The sequence below is a fragment of the Lytechinus pictus genome, chromosome 3 (genome assembly GCF_037042905.1).
Source record: "Lytechinus pictus isolate F3 Inbred chromosome 3, Lp3.0, whole genome shotgun sequence".
Taxonomy (NCBI): Eukaryota; Metazoa; Echinodermata; class Echinoidea; order Temnopleuroida; family Toxopneustidae; genus Lytechinus; species Lytechinus pictus.
The window spans coordinates 33,240,871-33,265,654 of record NC_087247.1 but is presented as its reverse complement, the minus strand read 5'-3'; the positions used below and the strand labels follow the sequence as shown (position 1 = coordinate 33,265,654).

Below are 24,784 nucleotides of genomic sequence, written 5' to 3'. Positions count from 1 at the left end.
ATATATGTGCATGATGATACACAATGCATTTCAACTTAGGTACCACATAACAGGGGAACTAAGGGGAGAGATGCAGTAAACATTGAATTCATCAAAATTATTCCAGAATATTATTCCAAATATTAGAATGGTGTGAGTAAATTTCCCGTTAAAGTAATACGTGGACAGTACTATACTTCAAATTATATTATATTATCTATTATTTTTTATTATTATTTACTGCATGAAGCAGCAAATTCCGCCATGCAATGAGTGAGGTTCTTCAGAAAATTAACATGCAATAAATAACTTTGAATAGAGTTATATGAGTGGCCTATTAATAGGCCTATACATTTCTAAAATTGATAATAGTATTTTCTGCGGGTTGTGGTGAATAGACACTTCCTTATCAATTATTCTGTCTTAAGCAAAAATTTAAATTTTCTTTATTTCGTTCTCCGCAAATTGCATTCACCCATAGGGGCCTAATAACCATTACTTAACTATGACATAGCAAAATAGGGAAAGTGTGCATGTTATGACAGAAGAAACAATGAAATAGACCAATACCTACTTGTGTAAGGGAAGTTATTTTCAAACAATAAATAATTTAACAAACTTCAGATCAAGGTGTATGTTTGTTTAATCAAACCATGCATTTTAGAGCCCGAATCGCACATTATTATTATAATACAAAGTACATGAAAACGAAATCATAAATCCCTTGCTTTAACAGAGATTTGTTCTTTTGATTGCAATATATTAAAACAAATGAGATTTGAGCATCTTCTTAAACACATTAATAGAAGGGCATTGTCTAAGTTTATGGGGTAATCTATTCCAATATTTTGGGGCAAACACAGAAAATAAACTATCACCTACTGATTTGAATGTCCGGGGGATATGTGAAGAGGGATATGTGATGATGACCGAGTGTTTACATTGATTGGCGAACTGTTGGGAGGTCTGACAGGTATGGTGGAGCTTGCTCATTGAGACATTTGAATGTGATAGTCGGATATTTAAGCTCAATTCATGGAGCTAATAGCTCCATGCTCAATTCGATTTTTTACTTTCAGCCAGTGTACATGGTGTAATTCTCTTATCAGGGGGGGTTTCTGTGTATATGATGGTTGACAGTAAATGACCCTTGTTGCTTTATTCTGTAATATATATATATATATATATATATATATACAGTATATATTAATCTCATGATAATGGGGGAGGGGCTTATGTCACAAAATCAATACTCTGGAATTCACAGGGGAACATATCCCTCTCTTATTCTTTGATTTATTTCATCCTTTAAAGGACAAGTCCACCCCAACAAAAAGTTTATTTGAATAAAAAGAGAAGCATAGCACTGAAAATGTCATCAAAATCGCGGATGTAAAATAAGTTTGTCTTAATTTGACAAAATAAGATCACTCACTCACTATTTCTTTTATATTTTCTTATATGAACTTTCTCCTCATTGTCCTGTGAAACAAAGATTTATTTCTCCCTGAACATGTAGAATTACCATTGTTCAACATTTTATGGTTCAGTCAAGTTGGTCCTTATTTTAAAATCTGTAAAAATTGAAATATTGTATAATTAAAACAATAAAAAAAAACCAAAATAAATAGTGAGTGAGGGACATCATTCATTATCTCATTTGCATTTGACTAACTTGTGCATATAACTGTTTTGTGAAAAATAAGCGAAACTTTTAAACTTTTTTTTTCGAATGGAAACTCCTCTCCCCAAAGCATGAAAGCGTCTGCTTAAAATTTTTATGAGATTTAATTCTAACGGTAGCTGGCGACAAACACTATATTCAACTTTTGGTCGATTGGGTACCGTATATTTCTTGTGGTGGATCCGGATTGCATGCACAGCTTGCTATGCTACAGCGGCGGTGGCCGCGCCGCGCCCCCGCGGGACTTCAGCTAGAGTACGTGTACGGTATGTAGCCTGAACGCTATAGGACTCAGGAGAAGGACGGTGCAGAATCCTCCATATTCGATCTTAGAATAGCTAGAAGCACTGTGCATAAGCTGTTACATTAAAATGGCATCATCAGAGAGCAAGTTGTTTCTTGGTTTTGATTTTAGCACTCAAACAGTAAGTTCGTGTTTAACGTGTAAGACGGGCCAAACTTAGTCTGACTCTGACTCTGAGTTTAGCTACGGTACGGTACCTCGGGGGAAGTTCGTGCAGGCTCCACTCCATTACCGTAGGCGTTACACTACGGTGGAGCGTAGTGTAGTGGTAGTGAAGTGGAGTGCAGTGGAGCCTGCACGAACTTCGCCCGAGGTAAGTTTATAGTGAATGATTGTACGGACAATGTTGATGATGTATTATTTTTATTAATGAAAGTCTTTTCTGTATACTATAGCCTAGCCCTAGGCTACAGTAGAGATCTACACCCTCAGTACAGGACTAACGTTAGGCTGCTAACTGATGGGACTGATTATGAATGAATGTACAGCAGCTAGCAGGCTCCCGGGGGGGGGGGGGGGGCACTTCAATTGACGAGTGGATACCAATTACCATCAACCATGTACGACCATGGCGGGATTTTGAAAAGCACCCTAAACAATAGACCAAAAGCTTCAGTCTCTGTATTTTGGTTGTTCCGCTGAACTACGTTGGCTCCACTCACCATACATAGACTGAAGGGGATGGGGCCCCGTACCTACAGCCAACGTATAGTGAACTAGCGTTTTATAGATCGCGATTTAAAACTGTTTTTTAAGCAAAATTGAAAGTTTCATGGTTTCCATTATCAGGGAAATATAAAAAACTTAAGTAATTGCATACCTTGGGCCGGAGTTATTGAAAAAAATCCTCTGGATGATTGAGAAATCTGTCATCTAAGACATTTTCACCTGACCTGACGGTTTTTCTTGCAAGTTGCCATCTTGAATGACGTCATTATCGTTATTAACTTAATGTCTCGAATCGATATATCGCGATTATAACTAGTACTAGTACTAGTATAAGTAGTATCGTTTATCTTCGGTTTCGTTCGCATATGGAGCAGATCGTATAATATCGAAAGCAATATCGATATCACATTCGTGATTGTTGACGTTCGTTTGTAAATATTTTATAGTGTGGCTGCCATTTTGACCATTTTTATCGTGTTCAACCCAATTAAACATCGGTAAAGTATATTTTTCATGCCTTTTTCATCTATATCGTTTAAAGTATTTAAACATTTAAATATCAACTTTTAAAAGTTTGTTGTTTATACATCCTTAGATTGTAAATTCGATGTGTAAAATTACATCAAACTTTGGACTGTGAATTGACAAAAGGGAGGGAATGAGAACACATGCGAGCCCACACGTACACCCTACCGTCGGTAAATGGGGATTACAGTAAAATGTCAGAAATTGTTGAATAAATCCCCAGAAACGACGGTTATTCCTGTCTACCTAAACAAGTATTTTCCATATTCTGAAAATGCACCTAGAAGTATTAGCGTGTGAAACCCTACCCTTAACAAGTAGTGGAAACAAAACGATACTCTTGGCAAGTATTTCCTGAATTTCACTTTTGAATCCACTAAACGAGTACAGCGATATTTTAATTGTTGTCACAGACGTCGGTCGTCGGTTTTACCTAGTATACATCATTGGGTTTAGTACGGCCCCACCTCTCGCACGCAAATCGTACTCTAAACACGTAGTAGTGTTGACTGTTAGAGCAAAGAGTACATCTTTAATAGAACATTTTAGTATTAATTTTTTATGCCCTTGCAAATTTGACCCAAACCACGTAGCTTTCGTAGCGAAATAGAAACACTTTTTGTCTCACCTGCATCCATTGCAGAGTGAGACTATAGAGTATACAGTACTATAGTGCATAGGCACCGCTTTTCGGACGGCAGCGGCGTCAACACCAAATCTTTACTGAAGGTCAAGTTTTTTAAATGACAGCATAACTTAGAAAGTATATGGACCTAGTTCATGAAACTTGGACATAAGGTGCAAGTATTACTGAACATCCTTCCTGAGTTTCAAGTCACATGACCAAGGTCAAAGCCATTAAGGGTCAATGAACTTTGGTTGACCAAGTTGGGGGTATCTGTTTAATTACCATCATAACTTTAAAAGTTTATGGATCTGTTTCATGAAACTGGGACATAACTGTTAATCAGGTATCAGTGAACATCCTGTGCGAACATCAGGTCACATGACAAAGGTCAAAGAACTTTGGCCATGTTGGGGATATTTGTTGAATAACCATCATAACTCTGAAAGTGTATGGATCTAGTTCATAAAACTTGGACATAACAAGAGTAATGAAGTATCACTGAACATCTCATGCAAGTTTCAGGTCACATGACCAAAGTCAAAGGTCATTGAACTTTGGCCATTTTGGAGGTAATTATTAGATTGCTGTCACAACTTTCAAAGTTTATAGATATAGTTTATAAAATGTGGATATAGGGGTAATCAAGTATCACTGACAAGTCTTGGGTCGCATGATCAAGGTCAAATGTCATTTATTGTCAATGAACGTAGTATTGTATCATTATATGAATGGTGTTTTTTGTGAATAATTATTTTATAGTACTTTTCAAAGTCAGCACTGCTGCTATATTGAATCGCGTGATGCAGGTGAGACTGCCAGAGGCGCTCCACTTGTTCAATTATTTTAGTGTTTTTGACACCCTTAATACGTTACGTACGTAATGTGCCCTATCTTGATAAAGACATCCTTTTTACACGTTTTTTTTTTTTGGTCGCGTATTCACTCGTCAACATAAGTGGCCCCCTCCAGGGGTAGACTGCATAAAACTTTCTTTCATAGACCATGGGCCACAAGTCAAATAGATCTCGCCTAATTATTAGGCTAATTAAGTAATAAATCATTTCAGATCGGAGGGGTGTTTCACAAAGATTTAGAAGCATTTTAAGTAAGCCTTTTAAATAATAGGAATCTTATACCCCGTGATCTGTCTCTCTAGAGTCACACTAGACAATTGTCTGGAACGAACACAGGCTCATGAAATTCCTTATCAAAACACGAGGTACACATGCAAGGGCTGTTAAGATTAGAACAATTGTCTGCGGTAATCGCGTGCTCAATCGATTCTGAAACATTTCTATTTTTTCTTCATTTTTTCCTTTTTATATTTTCCAAGAACAATGTATTTTTCTGGTTCTATTTAATTTTTTTCTATAAATTGTTATGGATTTCCTTGTTTTAATATTTCCCATCGTCTATCAATTCTCATGTATATATTTTGTTTTCTCCTTCCATTTTCTTTATGATTTCTTTATCAAGTCTTAGGTATTTCTATTTTTGATTAATAATGATGATAATATATGTCCATTTATATAGCGCGGTTACTATGTGCATTTACTCAACTGCGCTTTGATACACTTGGTATCATATTATTTCCCCGGCTGTAGCTGATATAATAGGCGCTTAAGTGCGGAGACTAATCCACGGGGCCACAACGCTCCACACTTCTTCTCTTTTCTTTTCTCCAATCAATTATGTATTTCATTGATTTAAGTTTTCTTTAATATTTTCTTTTATCAATTCTCATGTATTTCTTTGTGTTTTAATTCTTCTTTCATTCTCTTTTCTGTCAAATCTTATCTATTTCTTTGTTTTTACCTGTTTTTATTTTCTTCTGTCAGTTCTATGTATTTCTATGTTTCAACTATTTTTTTCTTCTATCAATTATTATGTATTTATTTGTTCTGATTTTTCTTCTTTCTTTGTTCTGTCATTTTCATTTTCGTTCGTCTTCCTTTTTTTGTCTCGCCCACCGGAGGTGAAGGCGAGACTTAGGGATCCAAATGACGTCAGTCCGTCACAAACCTTATGACACATAACTCCGCAACCGTAAGTCACTTTTCAACCAAACTTGGATGGTAGATGGACTTGGGGGACCTGCATGTTTTGCTGCAGTCGGAGGTCACATGGTAAGGTCAAAGGTCATTTTCAGGTCAACGTTAAAGTTTACATGCAAGACTCTCTTATGACACCTAACTCCGCAACCGTAAGTCACTTTTCAACCAAACTGGGATGGTAGGTGGACTTGGGGGACCTGCATGTTATGCTGCAGTCGGAGGTCACATGGTAAGGTCAAAGGTCATTTTCAGGTCAACGTCAGAGTTTACATGCAAGACTCTCTTATGACACCTAACTCCGCAACCGTAAGTCACTTTTCAACCAAACTGGGATGGTAGGTGGACTTGGGGGACCTGCATGTTATGCTGCAGTCGGAAGTCACATGGTAAGGTCAAAGGTCATTTTCAAGTCAACATTAAAGTTTACATACAGGACTCTCTTATGACACCTAACTCCGCAACCGTAAGTCACTTTTCAACCAAACTTGGATGGTAGATGGACTTGGGGGACCTGCATGTTATGCTGCAGTCGGAGGTCACATGGTAAGGTAAAAGGTCATTTTCAGGTCAACGTTAAAGTTTACATGCAAGACTCTTATGACACCTAACTCCGCAACTGTAAGTCACTTTTCAACCAAACTTGGATGGTAGATGGACTTGGGGGACCTGCATGTTATGCTGCAGTCGGAGGTCACATGGTAAGGTAAAAGGTCATTTTCATGTCAACGTTAAAGTTTACATGCAAGACTCTCTTGTGACACATAACTCTGCAACCGTGGGTTGTAGGTGTACTTAGGAGACCTGCATGTTATTGTGTTCGGAGGTCACATGGTATATGGTCAAAGTTCATTTTGGGGTCAACATTAAAGTTTATGGGCAAAACTGTTATGACAAGTGTTATTCCATCCCAGTCATTTCACAATGAAGTTTCGATACAATTCTGTTGCGTGCCCTCGCAAATCACAATATTTCTGGTTATTTTCGTAAGAGGGCGAGACACAAAATTGTTTTCTATATGAAACCTTATGTATTTCTTTGTTTATAATAACGTGTTAATTCATCTTTCATTTTTCCCATATTTTTTTCTTTTGTCCATTTTATTTTCTATAATTTCTTATGTATTTATTTCTATAATTCTATTTCTTTTTCTATTATATTTGTTTATTTTCTGTTTCAATAATTGCACACTTTACCAAGATTACTTCCATTTTCTACCCCAGAGCTATTTAGATCTACCAGTACTCTCAAACAGTGGACCACGCTAGACGTTGTGCTAGGTCATGCTAAACTGCCTAGCGTGATTTTTACCGCAGATGTACCACAGACTTGTCCTTTGTGCCTAGACCGTTTAGATCTAACGACTCATCTAGAACGACCTGCGGTAACCTCAGGAGGAACTCCAGATTTTTGGCAGATCTAAACGGGGTATTAGAATCGTACTTAAATGCCTAGTAGTTGCATGCAGTATAAAATGCATGACCGCATTGGTCAGATCATGCCAAGCCAAGAGAATGCCTACTACTGCGTATTTTGTGCGTTGTATATCATCTGCGCGTCCGCTTTTAAGTGCAGCTTTAGGTCATATTTAAATCTTTGTGAAACACCCTCCAGAATATGCAAAATGTTTGTTTATAACAATTAACATTTTAAGTTACCCAGGTGATTATTCGTGCATGTTGCACTGCACGAACCATTGGGATGAGTCCATGGAAATTCGACTGTCATTTTCACGACTTGTTTTTTTTTATATAAATGAATCGATGCAAAAGAAAAATTATCATAAGCAACTAAACTATTTCGCTCCTTTTCCATGGTTGCATTAGTCTCAAAATTAATTATTTAAATCTATTACGTATTTTCTTCATGTGAACATTATAAATACACTGTCAATTAAAAAAACTTGACAATCACAAGTATGCCTGGCCGGCGGCCTGTGCGATACTCGCGATTGTTAATGTGATGTTATTTAATCTGCAGTGGATTTCTAATGCATGAAGAAATAGGTACGGTATATCCCTGCTATCTAGTCCGATAATGATCTGTCACTACGTTCCTTTTTGTTTATTTGCCCTAACCAGGCTAAAGCAATTGCTGTCAATGATGCACTTCACGTTGTTGTGGAAACCAGTGTTAACTTTGATCATGATCTGCCAGAATATAGGTAAGTCGATTTGCAGCAGTCTTTGGGCATGTTGACTGGGATTCTGACCCTGTCACCTAGTTTTGGTCATCAACATTGCAGACACAGCTACCCCCCCCCCCTGTCACACTTTGAATTGTAGAATTAGCAGTGGTCTAGCAAAGAGTGTACTTGAAATGCAAAAAATTTGTGTTTTTAAGGTCCAGTTTTTACCTAATTTGTACAAAATAGGTAAGAACGTATGGTTAAGCATTGCTAATATGTAGGGGATGCATTCTGGTAAAGGATCATGGTAAAACCATTGCACATAGATCAATACCAAGTTCATTCAAATAGGCAAAGTTTTGTAATGGATTCCACTACATGGGTTAAAGGAATTTTCTGTTCTTGAGGGGGTGGGCTCTCAGGAGGACAAGAGCTGGATGGAACGCTTTGGGGAATTTCAATGACATGAAGAGCAATACGCCAATTTGCCTTTTCAAAAGCAAAATGTCTTTAAAGGACAAGTCCACCTCAGAAAAATGTTGATTTGAATAAATAGAGAAAAATCAAACAAGCATAATGCTGAAAATTTCATAAAAATCGCATGTAAAATAAGAAAGTTATGAAATTTTAAAGTTTTGCTAATTTTTTACAAAACAGTGATATGCACAACTCAGTGACATGCATATGAGACAGTCGATGATGTCCCTCACTCACTATATCTTTTGTTTTTTATTGTTTGAATTATACAATATTTCATTTTTTACAGATTTGACAATAAGGACCAACTTGATTGAAACATATAGTATTAAACAATGCTAATTGCACATGTTCAGGGAGGAATTAATTGTTGTTTCACTCGACAACAAAAAGAAAATTGTAATATTTCATATTTTACATAATAAAATACAAAAGAAATAGTGAGTGAGTGATGTCATCAGTCTCCTCATTTGCATACTGACAAGGATGTGAATATAACTGTTTTGTGAAATTAAGTGAAACTTTAAAATGTTGTAACTTTCTTATTTTACATCCGATTTTGATGAAATTTTCAGTGTTATGCTTGTTGGATTTTTCTCTTTTTATTCAAATCAACTTTTTGTTGGGGTGGACTTGCCCTTTAACCAATGTGTTATACCGGCAATGACCTGTGGTTCTGAAACCTGGTCTGTAACAAAGAAAATGGAACAGAAATTAAAAACCACTCAACACAGTAGTATGGAACGTATAATGCTACGGATATCAAAACATAACAGGAAAACCATACAGTGGATTAGGAGCTATACTAGAGTAATAGATATAATCAAAGCAATTTAAACAATTAAATGGAGATGAGCTGACCACCTTGCAAGATCACATGACAATAGATAGACCAAACGCATAACAGAATGGAGACCATGGCTAGGATCACGAAATCAGGGTAGACAAAAAGTGAAAAAGAGTGACAAGCTCACAAAGTTCATTGGCACAGAGTGGATTGCATCAGCACAAAACAAGCACCTTTGGCACCAACTTGAGGAGGCCTTCGCCTTGCAGGGGGCTGAACATGGCTGATATGATGATGACCACACTTTTGAAAACTAACTCTATACCGTATATTTACAACTAGATTTCTATGTACATTTACTAGTACCTCACAATAAGATCAATTGATTGCCCAACCTTTCCTACATTGTAAATAACCTATCTCTTTTCTTTGACTTTTGTATTTTACCTTTGGAAAGATACCTCTTTTTTCATCATCAACATCATTCCAAAGTTATAAATCCAGTTTGTCCCTGGAAACGGGGGTGGCTGGATTTACCTCACACTCTCAGCAATCGCCCTTATCCACTCCTCCACTTTGCCCTCCAGTATTTATTCAGTAAGAAAAATGTGTGTAACTCGGAGTTCATACCTGCGTGTACATTTACATGAATCTTTTTAAAGGTTAAACCTGTAGTAAAATGTTCAATCTACAGTATGCATAGGAAAGCCCAGAGTCTACACAAACATGTCTACTACTAGCATGGTTTAAAATTTATGACTTCCCAATCGGATTAATAGGAGAATGACACATCTTTGCTATTACCTGCAGTGGTCAGAGAGCTGATTCACACAGTTTATGTCTTTAAAAAAGAACTATGGCAAGTCAGGTGGATTATCCTTCCTTGTCATTTTTAATCATGCCTTTAGTCCAAATATGCCTGCAATATCTTCTTGTTGCAAAGTATATGATTTGCTACAATATGAATGAGATTAATGTAGAAAGTATCAGTCTGTTGCAATAAATCTTTGTTAAGATGTTTAAAGCTCCAAAAGTCATACATAGTAAATACAAACAGATTTATGAATCCTCTCCAGGGGTCAATCACAGAGAGAGTTTTAATCAAACCCAACTTTGTTTAATACTAGTACTCAAACAGAAGTGTGCATTTTGGACTTATGTATGATTTTTTAATAGTTGTTTCTAAAACTGTGCATTCAACAGTCAGTCTCCATTCTCCAGTGTATTTTTTTTACAGTGGTCTTTTAGGATCCCTTGTTTGACTTTATAATTTGTAATAACATATAAATGCTGGCTTATACATGGCCATACACAGAAAAAAAATTCAAAGGGGGTTAGGATGCATAATTTTTATTTAAAGAAACTGGAAAGTAAGGAAGGGAAATAACCGAGCTTGTCACTGGGGCGCTTTTCATTTCTAAAGTGATTTGAGCACAGTTTTGTTGAACTTTATGAAAATTTCCCCCCCCCCCCCGCCATGGGCTTATAAAAGTGAACATTAGAGTCAGATGACTTCTTGTTTACAAACTTAAAACCTTTCGTACCAGACTACAGTGAGTGATTTGCGAGTGCTCAGCTTGGAGTGTGTTTTCATTTTCATCAAAATCTTTGACTTCCAAAGGAATTACCTGTCACTTTAAACTATATTTGTTTCATGTGCCATAGAACTGAGGGTGGAGTCCATATTCATGATGACCAGTTGACTGTTACCTCACCAACCATCATGTGGGTCAAAGCAATGGACATTCTCCTTGACAGATTGAAAGCACACAAACTGGACTTCAGCAAAGTAGCTGCTTTGTCAGGAACAGGACAGGTGAGTTGATACATTTACTGCCAACAACACGTACCTCATATTGCACAGAGAGTGAAGTCATTATTCAGGAAAATTTGCCAATCAGCAGCATGAGATACATATAAATCCCATGGAGCTGATATGGCATTAAAAGAGTTAAGAAATACATGTATCATGGAGTTAAAAATTATAAGTGATAGAGATTGTGTGATAAGGCTCGGGCGGGGGGGGGGGGGCAATGATTTATACATTGTAACTGATGAAAATTATTTTGTTATGCGGTATTTGAAGCTAGGCAAAAAATTTCATTTGTAGGCAGTTATTATTAAATATTCCATATTCCTTCATATCTAGAACTTGGTATTGTTAACCATTGACATAAAAATACAGAAAAAGAAAGGCTACTTCAATCTCTCCTAAAGCAAAGAAGAAAGTCGCACATATTTTCTATTCCCATGTCACTTACATAAAGAGCCAATCCCTACCTCCTCACTGAGGCATCAAGTGTAGTATCAATGTGAATGATAGTGTTAGACATAAAGTACGAGTATAAAAGAATCTCTTTTAAAAAAGGTGATTTGGGTGGTTTATCTTGCATAAGTTATTTGATTTCTTTTCCAATCATTATATTTGAGAGGAGAAAGTGTATCTATGTCATTTCTTTTGCTTTTTGTTTTGAAAGCAACATGGGAGTGTGTTCTGGGAAAATGGATCTCAGGCTGTACTGAACAAACTCCAGTCAGATAAACTCTTAAAAGAGCAGCTACAGGTATGAGTAATATGTAGTCTATTACAAAGATTTGTGATGAATTCAAAATTCAAAAACCAAATCTGATTAGTTACAGATCAGTCTTGTAAAAAAAAAAATATGCATCTAATGCATCAAACAACTAGATTGGCCATTGCCTCTATACCTCTTTGCAATTTACAGCAAATTTGTGTGTTACTGGCCCTGGTATCAAGTTCATATGATGAATAAAATAGATTGGTTTTTAGCTGTACTCCAGAATATTGAATTGATTCAGGCATTTGATACACCCTCAATTCTTGGACAAAACAATCAAAGATGACCAGGATAAGAAAGAAAAACCTACCACAATACTTGTATAAGCTCCAGGATCTTTAATAATATGAGTTTTGTTTTCCTCAATGATGCATTGCACACATCCTCTGATTTATGTTTTATCAAAGTCTATATACTTTGTAAGTTTGTATGATTTACTTTTTGATTTTGGAGCTCAAATGGAAACAAAATCTTATCTAACACCACTGGCGTAAATACCGGGGGGGATGGGGGGATATATCCCTCCCACTTTTCGAGGAGGTGGGATGGCCTGTACAAACATCCCCCCCACTTTTTACGAAAGAAATGAAAAAAAAATCACAAGAGATAATTGTTTTATTGGTGAAAATTCTTCCAAAAAAACCGCTTAACAAATAAAATAATATTATTGAATCATAAAATGCAAATAAAGAGCCAGTTCACCATTTCCAAACGAAATACTAATGTCCTTATTATAACATTGAAGAGAAACCCCCGTTTCTTCCAATTCATCAATGTTGGGGTCTTTGGGAAGGGATTAAGATGGAATGTCAAAAATTTGTTGAATGTAATCTCTAATAAAACCATTAACCCTAAAAAGACTGGGGGGGGGGCTGATTCAGCCCCCCCCTCAACATTTTTCGCGATAAATCTGCCGTGCAAAATTTTTTGACCACGTCGCTCGCTGACTTTTTACTTTCAAGTCTCGCGCAACTTTTGAGACCAAAATTGTGACCCCCAGGTACGCGGTTCTGAAATTACGCAACATTTCGTAAGTGCATGGAGACCAAAAATTACTAAAAAACGTGAATTTGTGTACAAATCCAATGCAAATAGTGCTTTTAGCCAAAATTTATATATGTATCATTATTTTTCCTTTTACTGCTTAATATCAATTGATTTTATCTTTTTTATGGTCAAAATAAAGTCCCTGACAATTTCCATTGAAAAAACAATAAAAAACAAAGAAATACATAAGAAATTAAGAAAACAATAGAATACATAAGAAAATAAATGTGATGTTGAATTAAAAAAAAAATTAATTTGATCAGATGCCTATCTAGAGTATGTGAAACAAAAAAGAGCATTTTAGGGGCATTATTTTATTAATTAGAGCAAACTTATGATTTTATGCATAAATTAGCATAATTAATGAGCAATGAGATTTTTTGCAGAATTTGATATTATAGTTTTGTAGATAATGCCATGGGTAACGTACGTGCCAATTTTCGTCGCGATCGCGCGGTCAACGGCCGAGATCATAAGGGGGGGCTGAATCAGCCCCCCCCCCCCCCCCCAGTCTTCTTAGGCGTTGAAATAGCCCAGTCTATTTAGGGTTAAACCATCATGGGGTAAAAAAGATAATAATATTGGAGGGGTATTTGCCATATGGACATACAGTGGCGTAACTACGGGGGACATGGGGGGCACATCCCCCCCATCGGCTGACAAAAAAAAAAAAAACGGGGAAAGGGGGAAGAGGAGAAAAGAGGGAGAAAGGAAGAGAAACGTAGTGGGAAAGAAGAAAATATTATTCATTAGAATGTCATATTACATTATAACTATGTTAAGTTACATTACATAAGAAACATTTTTATCATAACTTAAATATGAAACATAATTTGCCCAGGGCCTACGTCTTCATTGTTCCTGGTGCTCGCATTGTCTGTTTAACGAGATATATAATCCTGTTGTACTAAAACATCCCGTTTTCAAGTAAGGACCCCATTGGAAATAAGCCATCTCGGCTTTCATGGGCAATCCTGTCAAGGTATACACTTCTGTTCATATTTTCTTGTACTTGTTCATAGTTACCTGACAAATAAAATCAATCAAGTCAATATAAACCAAATATATTTCCTAGCACTTGAGTTATCATTGTTTTATGTAGTGACATATGCTTCTTTTTCATGACTCAAAAGTGATTGCCCCATGTTAAGGTCTTCGTATATATGAAACATTTCCTGTCCGTGATTACGTTCGCATTAGTGGATTGGTGAGATATGTCTGCTCTTCATGAATTCCTAAAATCAGTCCTTAAAATGTCCCTTCTTCTGATCTGAATATCAAAAATTTTCAGCTCGCGCTTCGCGCTCGCGTCATTTGGTTAATGAAATACGTATGGTCCTAGTTAATTCCTACAAAGAAACCTTAGAATACCCCACTTCAGGTCCGAATTATCTAAGTTTTCAGCTCGCGCTTCGCGCTCACATTGTTAAGCGAGACAGGTACCTATCATGATTACAAAAATTTGATTATAATGTCCCTTTTTAGGTGTGAATATGAAAAAATTTCAGCTCGCGCTTCGCGCTCGCATTATTTGATCAGTGAGATACATATCCGTTTAATGACATTGTCCTTAAAATGTCTCTATTAGGTCACTCACTCAGTCATTCAAAAATTTTGCTGGTGCCCCCCCCCCCCCCCAATGCCGTGACCCAGGGTCGCCACTGTGGACATATCAATGACAATTCCTTGCATATATAAAAACATGATTGCAAAAAAATGCCAAAATATTTCAGTCATCCCCCCCACCCATCAACACGGATTTACGCCAGTGTCTAACACACCAGACATTTACAAATTATAGATCATACAATATTATATTGCTGATTACTGAAGGCGAAGAATTCGTTTTAGACTTTGTTATTTTGATTGATTTAGCTATCTGTTCATTATGTTTCATATTTGTTTCAAATCTGGGATATTTGATAAATTCATTTTGATAAGTCAGGGGCTGTTCCCAAAATGTTACGTGTGATTCAATGTCATTCTTAAGTGCCTTCTGTCATTGGCACAATCTCATTGTTTAGTATGCAGTTGTGTATGTCCTATGAGCAAGATCTGATTAATACAGTGATGTGTTAAAGACCATGCAGAACTGAATTTAAGTGCAGCATTTAGTCACACTTAAATCTTTGTTTCCCCAACATGTATTTGACTGATGCTTATAATTCATAAAAATTTTGGTTTATTTTTACCTCAGGATTCATTTGCTGTGAAAGAATCTCCAATCTGGATGGATTCTAGTACTGCTGTACATTGTAAGAACCTTGAAGATGCACTAGGTGGACCTCAGAATCTTGCCAATATTACCGGATCCAGAGCATATGAGGTATAGTATCCAGCAGCAGAAATATAAATTATTTGCTGGTTCCAGTAGAATACTCTAAATGTAAAGGTACTGTCAAAGGTAAAATTTATCCAGTTAAATTATATTCAATAATGATTTTGCTCATTCGTCATTATCTTTTCCACTTCTGCCATTGCTGCACAATATCAGAATATATAAACTTATGTGCCGTATGAGTCCGAATCATTAAAGGGATGGTCCAGGCTGGAGCAATAAATAGAGTAAAATTCACTGAGCAAAGTGCTGAAAATTTGATCAAAATTGGGAAACAAATAGTTTACTAAAGTTATTGAATTGTAAAGATTTACATTATTCCGGTGAAACAGTTCTAGGCATGTCTTCATGAATATTCATTAGGCGGGCTGATAATGTCATATCCCCACTTGTTCTTTTATATGAAATTAGGTTTATTCAAAAATTTTCTACCAAGAACTAAAGCAATTGGATTGACAACTGATTAAGTGCATGATTAAGTGCATTAGTTATTTATTGCTGCAACTTATTTCATCATAATGGAGACACATCATTTACACATTTATGAAAAAATGAATCAATTATGATTTCATGTAATAACATAAGAAAAGGGAAAGTGGGGATATGACATCATCAGCCCACCTAATGAATATTCATGATGATGTGTATATAACTGTTTTCACAAAATATTGACAAACTTTAAAATTCAATAACTTTGTTATTTATTGTACAATTTTGATGAAATTTTCAGCATTTTGCTCAGTGAATTTTACTCTATTTATTTAGATATAGATAATTTTAGCCTGGACCATCCCTTTAATGAAATATCTTGAAAGTGTTCGGTTTAATGTGAAACAGATTTTATCATGGTTTAGAGAAAACAAAAGTTTTATATATAGCTATCTCTATACAGATAATAACCAGATATGGAAGTTTCTCTATGAGAAACTTCATCATTCTCTACTGGTGCATACTATATCTATTCTATTAGGTTTCATATGATTCAAATACCATGCATGTTGAAGATATCATTATTTAGCATTATTTACTGTATGGTTCCTTTGGAAAATAATGTTTAGTAAGTTTCATTTTTGTTTTCGTGACAGAGATTTACTGGAAATCAGATAGCTAAAGTCTTTCAGGATCAACCGAATGCTTATGTAGATACAGAGGTAGGTATGATACCTAGGAGGGGGGATTCCCCCATGATTTAGGTGTGACTATTTAAAAAGTGAAACCTAATTTCCCAGTTGCATGAGATGTAAAACATCACTGAATTGGTCAGATCATGTTCGTGAGACATGCGCTGCTGCATATCAATCAATGAGTCTGTGCGTTAGACATCATGTGCACGTTGGCACTAGTTACAAGTTTTAGTCAGACTTCAATCTTTGTAAACACCTACCAGGTGATTTGAGATTTCTAGTGGTACATTAAATTCAACATGTGTGAAGTATTTGAGATCACTGTTATATCCATTCTGTTGGACAATTTTTTTTTGCTTTATTATGCCCATTCTTATCCTGAGCAAAGTGTAACAGTTACATCTCCACATTAAAAAAGGCTACCACTTTGACAAACATCTATTTCCCATGTAGTTCCCATTTGGTTGAAAAAAGGGTATGTGGAAACATAGTCTTTTATTTATTGTTTCATTATATTCTATGTGTTTGTGTGTGACAGTTTCACGTTACACAATGTATTCTCTCGTGGGCATATATCGGTGCTGAAAAGGACCACCCAAACTCGACAGTTTGACAAGTGCGTTCTTATCGTCTTCAGGAGAATGAGCAAAGGTTATAAAAGCAGGCTTGTGCCAGAGAACCTAAGTTTGTTATCTATCTATGTATGTCAGAAAATTTCTGCTGGAATGAAACAGTTTGTCCCATCATTAATTATACCCTCAATCTGCCCATGACCTTATGCCAGAATACATGAGTTGGGAGTTTTTGTTATTCATTTCCCCTTACAGCGAATCTCTCTAGTGAGCAGTTTTGTTGCTTCCTTACTCTTGGGTGACTATGCTGCTATAGATCATAGTGATGGTAAGTAGACAATTAGAGCAAAATCATGATTTTCAAAAAGTGCTTTGTTCAAGCTACATTACTGTAAAGAAATTCATAGCTTGGTGATATGGATCGTGTATAAAAGATGTCTCTTTGAAAAACTTGATAGATAAACTGAATATACATAGAGCAGAAGTTACGACTTGATGAATCAATGCGATATGTTATTTAGTCTGTAGATGTTTTAAATGAGGCTCTCAAGGACATATAAAAAAACAAATAAACATACAAAATCAGAATGCAGTGGTTTGATTCAAATACAAAACCTTACATGTGTGGTGTATTTATCATGTAGTTGATACTGTTCACAGAATTAATAATAGTTACATGGATAATTACTGTATCTTCTTATCTTTCATTCACCCTCCCCCCCCCCCCCCCTAAGAGTGGTACAGGAAGACTTAGATATTCTAACAGTACATTTTTTAAGCCTTGGTTTTGTATATATGTATTTATTTTGTTTTAGGATCTGGAATGAATTTACTTGACATTAACACCAAGCAGTGGTCTGAGGCAGCATTATCTGCATGTGCACCAGGCCTCTCCCAGAGACTTGGTCAGTCAGTACCTTCCTATACAAATCTGGTAGGTATAGGTAGATTTATAGTAAAGGGTTATTATCATTACATTTTCCATGATATATATACGCTCATTATTTAGTAATGAAGTTGATGACGTCACAAAAATTGTTTTGCACTTCAGCATTTTGTCTCTGCAGAGCATGATAAAATACATGAATACCTAATTATGACCATTGAAATCAGTGTAAATTGGACTGGTTCCACATATCGGGCCACCATGAAACAATTCATGCCAGATTTGATGTGGTGGGAGGTTTGTTATCAAGCTTTACTGAATTATGGTCATGAACATGTTGAAATACATAAAAACAACCTCATGATGTCACATTTAATACTTTATTTCCTTGGTAGGGGGTTGTTTTAATGAGAGAATTTTAAGTATAGGTGATAATTTACTTTGAATAACTACTTGCTACAAATGTCGATCAATGTACTCATGTCTAGTTGTGGTAATGGTTGAAAGCTTATTCTTTTGGGCAATTTGATACATGTATATGGGATCCTGATTTGTTGTCTCTACTCTTACTTCACCTCACAAACTGTTTAAGGGATGACGAGAGTATTGTGATTTTTGTCTCGCCTGCAGAGCAAGACTATAGACGCTGCTTTTCTGACGGCGGCGGCGTCTTCACATTGAAATCTTAACCAAGGTTAAGTTTTTGAAATGTCATCATAATGGACCCAGTTCATGAAATTTGGACATGAGGGTAATCAATTATTACTGAACATCCTGCCTGAGTTTCAGGTCACATAACCAAGGTCAAAGGTCATTTAGGGTTAATGAACTTTGACCATGTTGGGGGAATCAATATCGAAATCTTAAAGGGATGCTCTGGGCTGAAGATATTTATCTCTCAATAAATAAAGTAAAATTCACAAAGCAAAATGATGAAAATTTGATCAAGATCGGATAACAAATAACAAAGTTATTGAATTTAGAGATTTGCATTATTCCGGTGAAACAGTTCTAGGCATGTCTTCATGAATATTCATTAGGTGTGCTGATGATGTCATATTCCCACTTATTCTTTTGTATTTTATTAGATGAAATTAGGTTTATTAAAATATTTTCTACCAAGAACTAACAAAAATTGAATTGACAACTGATTATAAGTGCATTAGTTTTTTATTGCTGCAACTTATTTCATCATAATGGAGATGCGTCATTTACACATTTATGAAAAAATGAAACGATTAGGATTTCATGTAATGACATAAGAAGAAAGGAAAGTGGGGATGTGACATCAGCCCACCGAATGAATATACATAAAGACATGCCTAGAACTGTTTCATTGGAACAATGCTAATTCAAAGTCAGCACTGCTGCTATATTGAACCGCACAATGCAGGCGAGACTGCCAGAGGCGTTCCACTTGTTTATAACAGAGACAAATAATTTCAACAAGGTACAGCATATGCAGTAGATGGGTTGGACATATGTACATGTATACTAGATGGAATTTCTCTTTGGTATGTATGTTTCAATTAGCTTAAGGTATAATTATCAGTTTTATTTCAAAAAGCAAATGAAAATGCAAACCCAATGAAAAAAAAAGTCCTTTGTAATACTAACAGAGATTTATTTATGATTATTGTGTTTTATTTCCCCCTAGGGCAAAATTTCAGGTTATTATGTAGATCGTTATGGTTTCTCCCCCGAATGTGCCATCATTGCATTTACTGGAGATAATCCAGGTAAGATAGTTTATTCAATAAAAAATAGAAGATTATTCACCACTTCACATATTGAATACTCTGTAGGTACATGGAAGGGCAAGAAGTACTATTCTCTGGAAAGGAGCTTTTTATTCTTCTGCTCATTATATTTACATTTTTCAGATATATCCAGTTAAAAAAGATTGTTTTTGCATGGGGAGCGATTTTACTTACACTAGTCTATTGAAAGTGAGTCTTTTTGTATCAAACCTAGTGCAATTTACATGGGCTCTTTCTGAACTTGAATGGGCCTTTTGTGATATTTTGGGTGAATTCTTTTTTGATTGATCCCAGAAGTGAACTTGGTCAAAATAATGTGTTGTATATTATTTGTTGCATGATATGCACTGTTTCATGTCCAATGAAAAAGCCATCACTCTTCCTCTTCATGCAGATCATTATGTTCATTACATGTCATATGACCACTAGCTGAAAACAACATATATAGTAATATTTCATCATTTCCAATTCATCAAATCATAAGAATGCAGCCAACTTCAGTGCCTGTTATTGTCCTGGAAATTGTAATTTCAAATTTGTCATATTTGTGTGTCACAGATGGTCAGGCCTGTAGATGACTATTAAACAAAGCTGGTTTCTGATTAGTGTAGGATAAAATGCAGTTTGTTTACTGTTCGAAAATGCTTTTAGACTTGATCCGGAGTCCTGGAGAGACCGTACCTCTTCCACACTGCTTATCAAAAGTCCATCATAACTCCTTCTTTCGTGACTGGCCACAGTCATTCAATACCTTGGCAGTTTTCATGGAAATAAGACCCTCATGAATAACACAACATTTGAAATCCGTCCTTTGCAAGTCTATTCTCCTTTCTTGACGACATCATGGATGTCCTGATAGTTAAGGCTGGTCTAATAGTCCAGGAAAAATAACTGATTTTGGGGGTCAACCGCAAACAAATTGCAATAGAATTTTTTTTACCACAATGCATTTCCCTGAAGTCCCCAAAATGACATACTAAAAGTCCAGAAAAATCCCAGCAGTGGAGAGACGTCTAATTTGCATAAATCCAAAATGGCCGCCAAATTTTCAGAAAATTTGAATTTTCGTACATAGATTTTGACATGAACATGTAATTGCAACAAAATTAGTGTCATATGAAAGAGAAATAAATTTCCTACAATTTGGTACTATTTATAGGGGATAAAAAGATAATTTGGCTGAGATTTTTTAGTAGAAAACTGCATTTTTGTCATTTTTTCCCAAAAATTGAAAATTTTGGAAATACATGATTTTACATAAATCTAAGAAAAATTAAGCAATTACCTTGAAATGTTTCAGAAAACTTTATTGATATACTATTATCACGTGGATGCAATTCTAAATTGGTGTCATTCTTTTTAACAATTTTATAAGGTATCAAAGTTGAATATTCAAATTTTACAAATGTCGGTTTTGTATGCATTTTCGTAGACTATGTATAACGTGTACAGTACAGTAGTGAAAGATTGTATGTATTTATCTGCGCTTTTTAACCACTGAGTTAAGATTAGGCTTTTCTTTATCAGCTACATAAAAAGGCTGGTACATTAACGCCTACCCCTCTCAGGGGGCTGTCAAAGTCACGCCCGCTGGCTATATCATGCTGTACAGTGTGTATCAAAATAAACGCAACCACATTTCATTCCAAATTTGTGAAAAATTTGTTAGCTTTAAAGTCCAGGAAAAAATACTGATTTAGGGGTCAACCTCAAACAAATTGCACAATAATTTTTGTACTGCAATGCATTTCCTTGAGGTCCCCAAAATTTCATACTAAAAGTGTTTTTAAAATCCATGTAGTGGAAAGACGTCTTACATGTATTTGCATAAATCCAAAATGGCGGCCATAGCAAGAATTTTCAGTAATGTTTACTTATAGAAGTACAAACACTTGTCTGATCATAGCACTTTGAAAAGTTTTGATTAAAGCTTTTACCTTTCACCAGTGTTATATCTTACCATAGGCTTTGTCTTAAAATTGGGATGCAAGTCAGATTTGGCCTCTGCTGACCTCTGGAGGTCAATGACCTCAAGGTCAACAACCTCAAAATATCAGAAAATTAATGTTTTGCATCATCAGCTCGTGATAAATATAAAAATAATGCACACACAATTATTATTCAATATTGACTTTCAAGGTAACCTGATATTCTGGAAAGAATTTTGTGTATTATAAATGTTGACCTTTGACCCTGGAGCAATGGAAAAGGTCAATTACCTTAACATATTACAATATTGATACTTAGCATCAGTTGTTTATGATAAACAGGCCTCTCGTGAAAAAAAAAATACAATACAATTTATTTCAGCACAATGCATTTCCATGAAGTCTCCAAAATGGCATACTAAGAGTCCAGAAAAATCCATGTTGTGGAAAGACATCTAGTTTTTGCATAAATCCAAAATGGGGGCCATCATGAGAATTTTTTATTTTTACTTTCACCATAGGCTTCATTTTAAAATTCCAATGCAATTCAGATTTGACCTCTCCTGACCTCTTGAGGACAATGACCTTAAGGCCAATGACTTACAAATATTGATGTTTTGCATCCAAAGTTCTTGATTAGCATGTTATATCAACTTGTATTTGAAATTTGAGGATCTCTAAAGAAATTTGACCTTAAATTTAAAAATATTGGTACTCGGCATCACTGGTTGATATGATAATGTTTTGAGGTAATTGACTTTTCACTTTCCTCAGTAGTCAAAATGTTGAGATCTGCAATCTTTACCCAAATGGTCTGTTTAAAATAACAAAACTATATCATATGTATAGTTGTAAGTTTGTAACTGTAGGGGCACATTTCATAAAGAGTAACTTTGCCATTATGGCAACTACCATGGCATTAGGGTTCAGCAGCCAATCAAAATGAAGGTTACCATGGTAGTTGTCATAATGGCAACGTTACAACATTTGTAACTCTTTATGAAACGGGTCCCATGTCTTTTTTGGCTAGTACATTCCTGACTGAGGTTAGAGCATTTTGAGGTATTGAAATGATATCTGAAATGTCTCAATTATTTTTTGCACTTATCATCTATGTATACTTCCCGAGAGACTTGCACGTTTTCCCATCTAGATTGTAACCTGGTGTAGTTGCTCATTAGAAGGGAGATGCAGCTTACCACGATGCTGGTTGGCACTGCAATTCTCTTCCCATAACTTGCATAATGGTGACTCTGTCAGTGGTTGGACAGAATTAAAAATATGTTTCCTAGATTTTAGGCTTTTTTAGCTAGTTTGGCATCATAGATTTGATGAACGTTATATCTTCGCTGAGAGCTCTGTGGTATAGCTACTGGTCTGCATATATCAGATGGGCAATACCTGACAGGAAATACAGACCCTTCACATTGTTTTGGCTTTAGATAGTTTGTGATAGTCCCACAAGTGTTGCCTAGAGGTAGATGTGTCCAAGACAGCACATGCTCACTCTGTAGCAGAGTATTGGTGGAGGAGTTTGTCAGCTCCGGAGAAGGTTATTATGGATCCTCACTTTCCACCTTCACTTTAAATGTGACTGATCAAGGTTGACACCAAGATATATTGCATGGTCGTAGTGCTGGAATGGAATTAAAACCATAGGTTGTTTTAAGTTTCCTCAAAGCATGAGGATTGTGGGATGAAATAAGCTAACCTTGGTCTTTGGGTTTGAAGACTGTACTCAAGCAAGAACACTACCCTGAGAGAGTCAGTTCTTTTGAATTCTTTACCTGCTGGTCTTCCTGTTGAGCTCCATAAAGAGATGTCTGTTTTCTAGTAGAAGTTTGATGACTTTGGTCAGATGAATGTCATCAATGACTTGTATAGTTGTACGAGTAGACCACAGTATCAGATGCAGCTGCTAATTCAACAAAATTTTCTACACCCGTTAGTTAGTTACCGTATCAAGTCGGAAGTCCTCAGTGAACTGAATCTGGTTGAGAACCTAGCCTGTATATTATTTCCAAAGTTAAAAAACCAGCCTGGTTAGGAATATGATATGTTCTATAATGGGACCATTTTTTTTTAGGATGAGATGCCCAATTAGCTTGTAGAGATATCAGAAAAAGGGTGATTGGCCTGTAGCTTTCAGGCACATTTGGATCTTTCCCAGGTTTGAGGAATTACTTCAGCCTTAATTCCTCAAAATTTCTGGGAGATAGGACTGTTTAGCACATTGTTAAACAGGCTGACAAGCTATTCTGAAGTATGGAAGCTTAAGATGTTCATATAATCATCTCGTCATGTCTACATCTCTTAAGGAAAAGAGATAAGATGACGAAATCTCGGATCTCGTCATGTCTACATCCTGTGTGAGAGATGATCAGATGGCAAGATCTTGGATCTTGTCATGTCTACATCCTGTGGGAGGGATGATCAGATGACAAGATCTTGGATCTCATCATGTCAACATCTTTTAGAAGAGATGACCAGATCTGTGATCTCGTCATGTCTACATCTTTAAGATGATCAGATGGCAAGATCTTGGATCTCGTCATGTCTACATCCTGTAAGAGAGATAATCGATGACAGGATCTGGGATCTCGTCATGTCTACAACTCTTAGGGGAAAGGATAAGATGACAATATCTTAGATCTGATCATCTCTCCCACAGGATGTAAAAAAATGACGAGATCCAAGATCTTGCCATCTGATCATCTCTCACACAGGATGTAGACATGACAAAATCTAAGATATTGCCATCTTATCCTTTTCTGTATGCGGACATGACGAGAAATCGGAGATGATTAAATGAACATCTGGGCGGCAGATCAAAATGTTTCATTTACTCAGAGTGGTGTCACCGAAGCGTGCTACCTTTTCCCTTTTTTGTTCCTTCAATTTCAATATCCAGGTGAAGTCTCCATTGGACTGGTCCCATGGAAGATATCCACATAGTAAACTAGTTAAGTTTAATATTCTAAACGAATTGACCTGTGAAAGTTTCAGGGTCAAAGGTCACAACTTTTAATACTCGCAAATTTTCTCATTTATCAAGGGGCCTTATAAGTTAACGAATTGTTTTGATGCAAAACATACATTTTTATGATATTCCGACTTCAATTATCATTGCCTCTAGAGTTCAGCACAGGTCAATTCTAAATTGCATCCGATTTTTAAAATGAAACCTAGATGATAAAATATAACAGTGATGAAAGTTTACGCCTTAATCATATTCTTAGTGTTATGATCAGACCAGTATTTGTACTACTACGATTAATCATTTTGGATCACTTTTGATGCCAATAAGACGCTTTTCCA

At 36.0% G+C, this 24,784-nt stretch overlaps 1 protein-coding gene across 1 annotated transcript; it reads left to right on the top strand.

The window, feature by feature from the left end:
* Positions 1-1,822: 1,822 nt before the first annotated feature.
* On the top strand, positions 1,823-19,684 carry LOC129257416 (xylulose kinase-like). The gene is made up of 9 exons (XM_064096853.1): positions 1,823-2,088; positions 7,922-8,004; positions 10,898-11,048; positions 11,710-11,796; positions 15,056-15,184; positions 16,282-16,347; positions 17,148-17,220; positions 17,708-17,826; positions 19,436-19,684. Exons 1-9 carry the CDS (start codon positions 2,035-2,037, stop codon positions 19,673-19,675), a joined length of 1,002 nt encoding a protein of 333 aa, XP_063952923.1. The 5' UTR covers positions 1,823-2,034; the 3' UTR covers positions 19,676-19,684.
* The last annotated feature ends 5,100 nt before the right edge of the window (positions 19,685-24,784 follow it).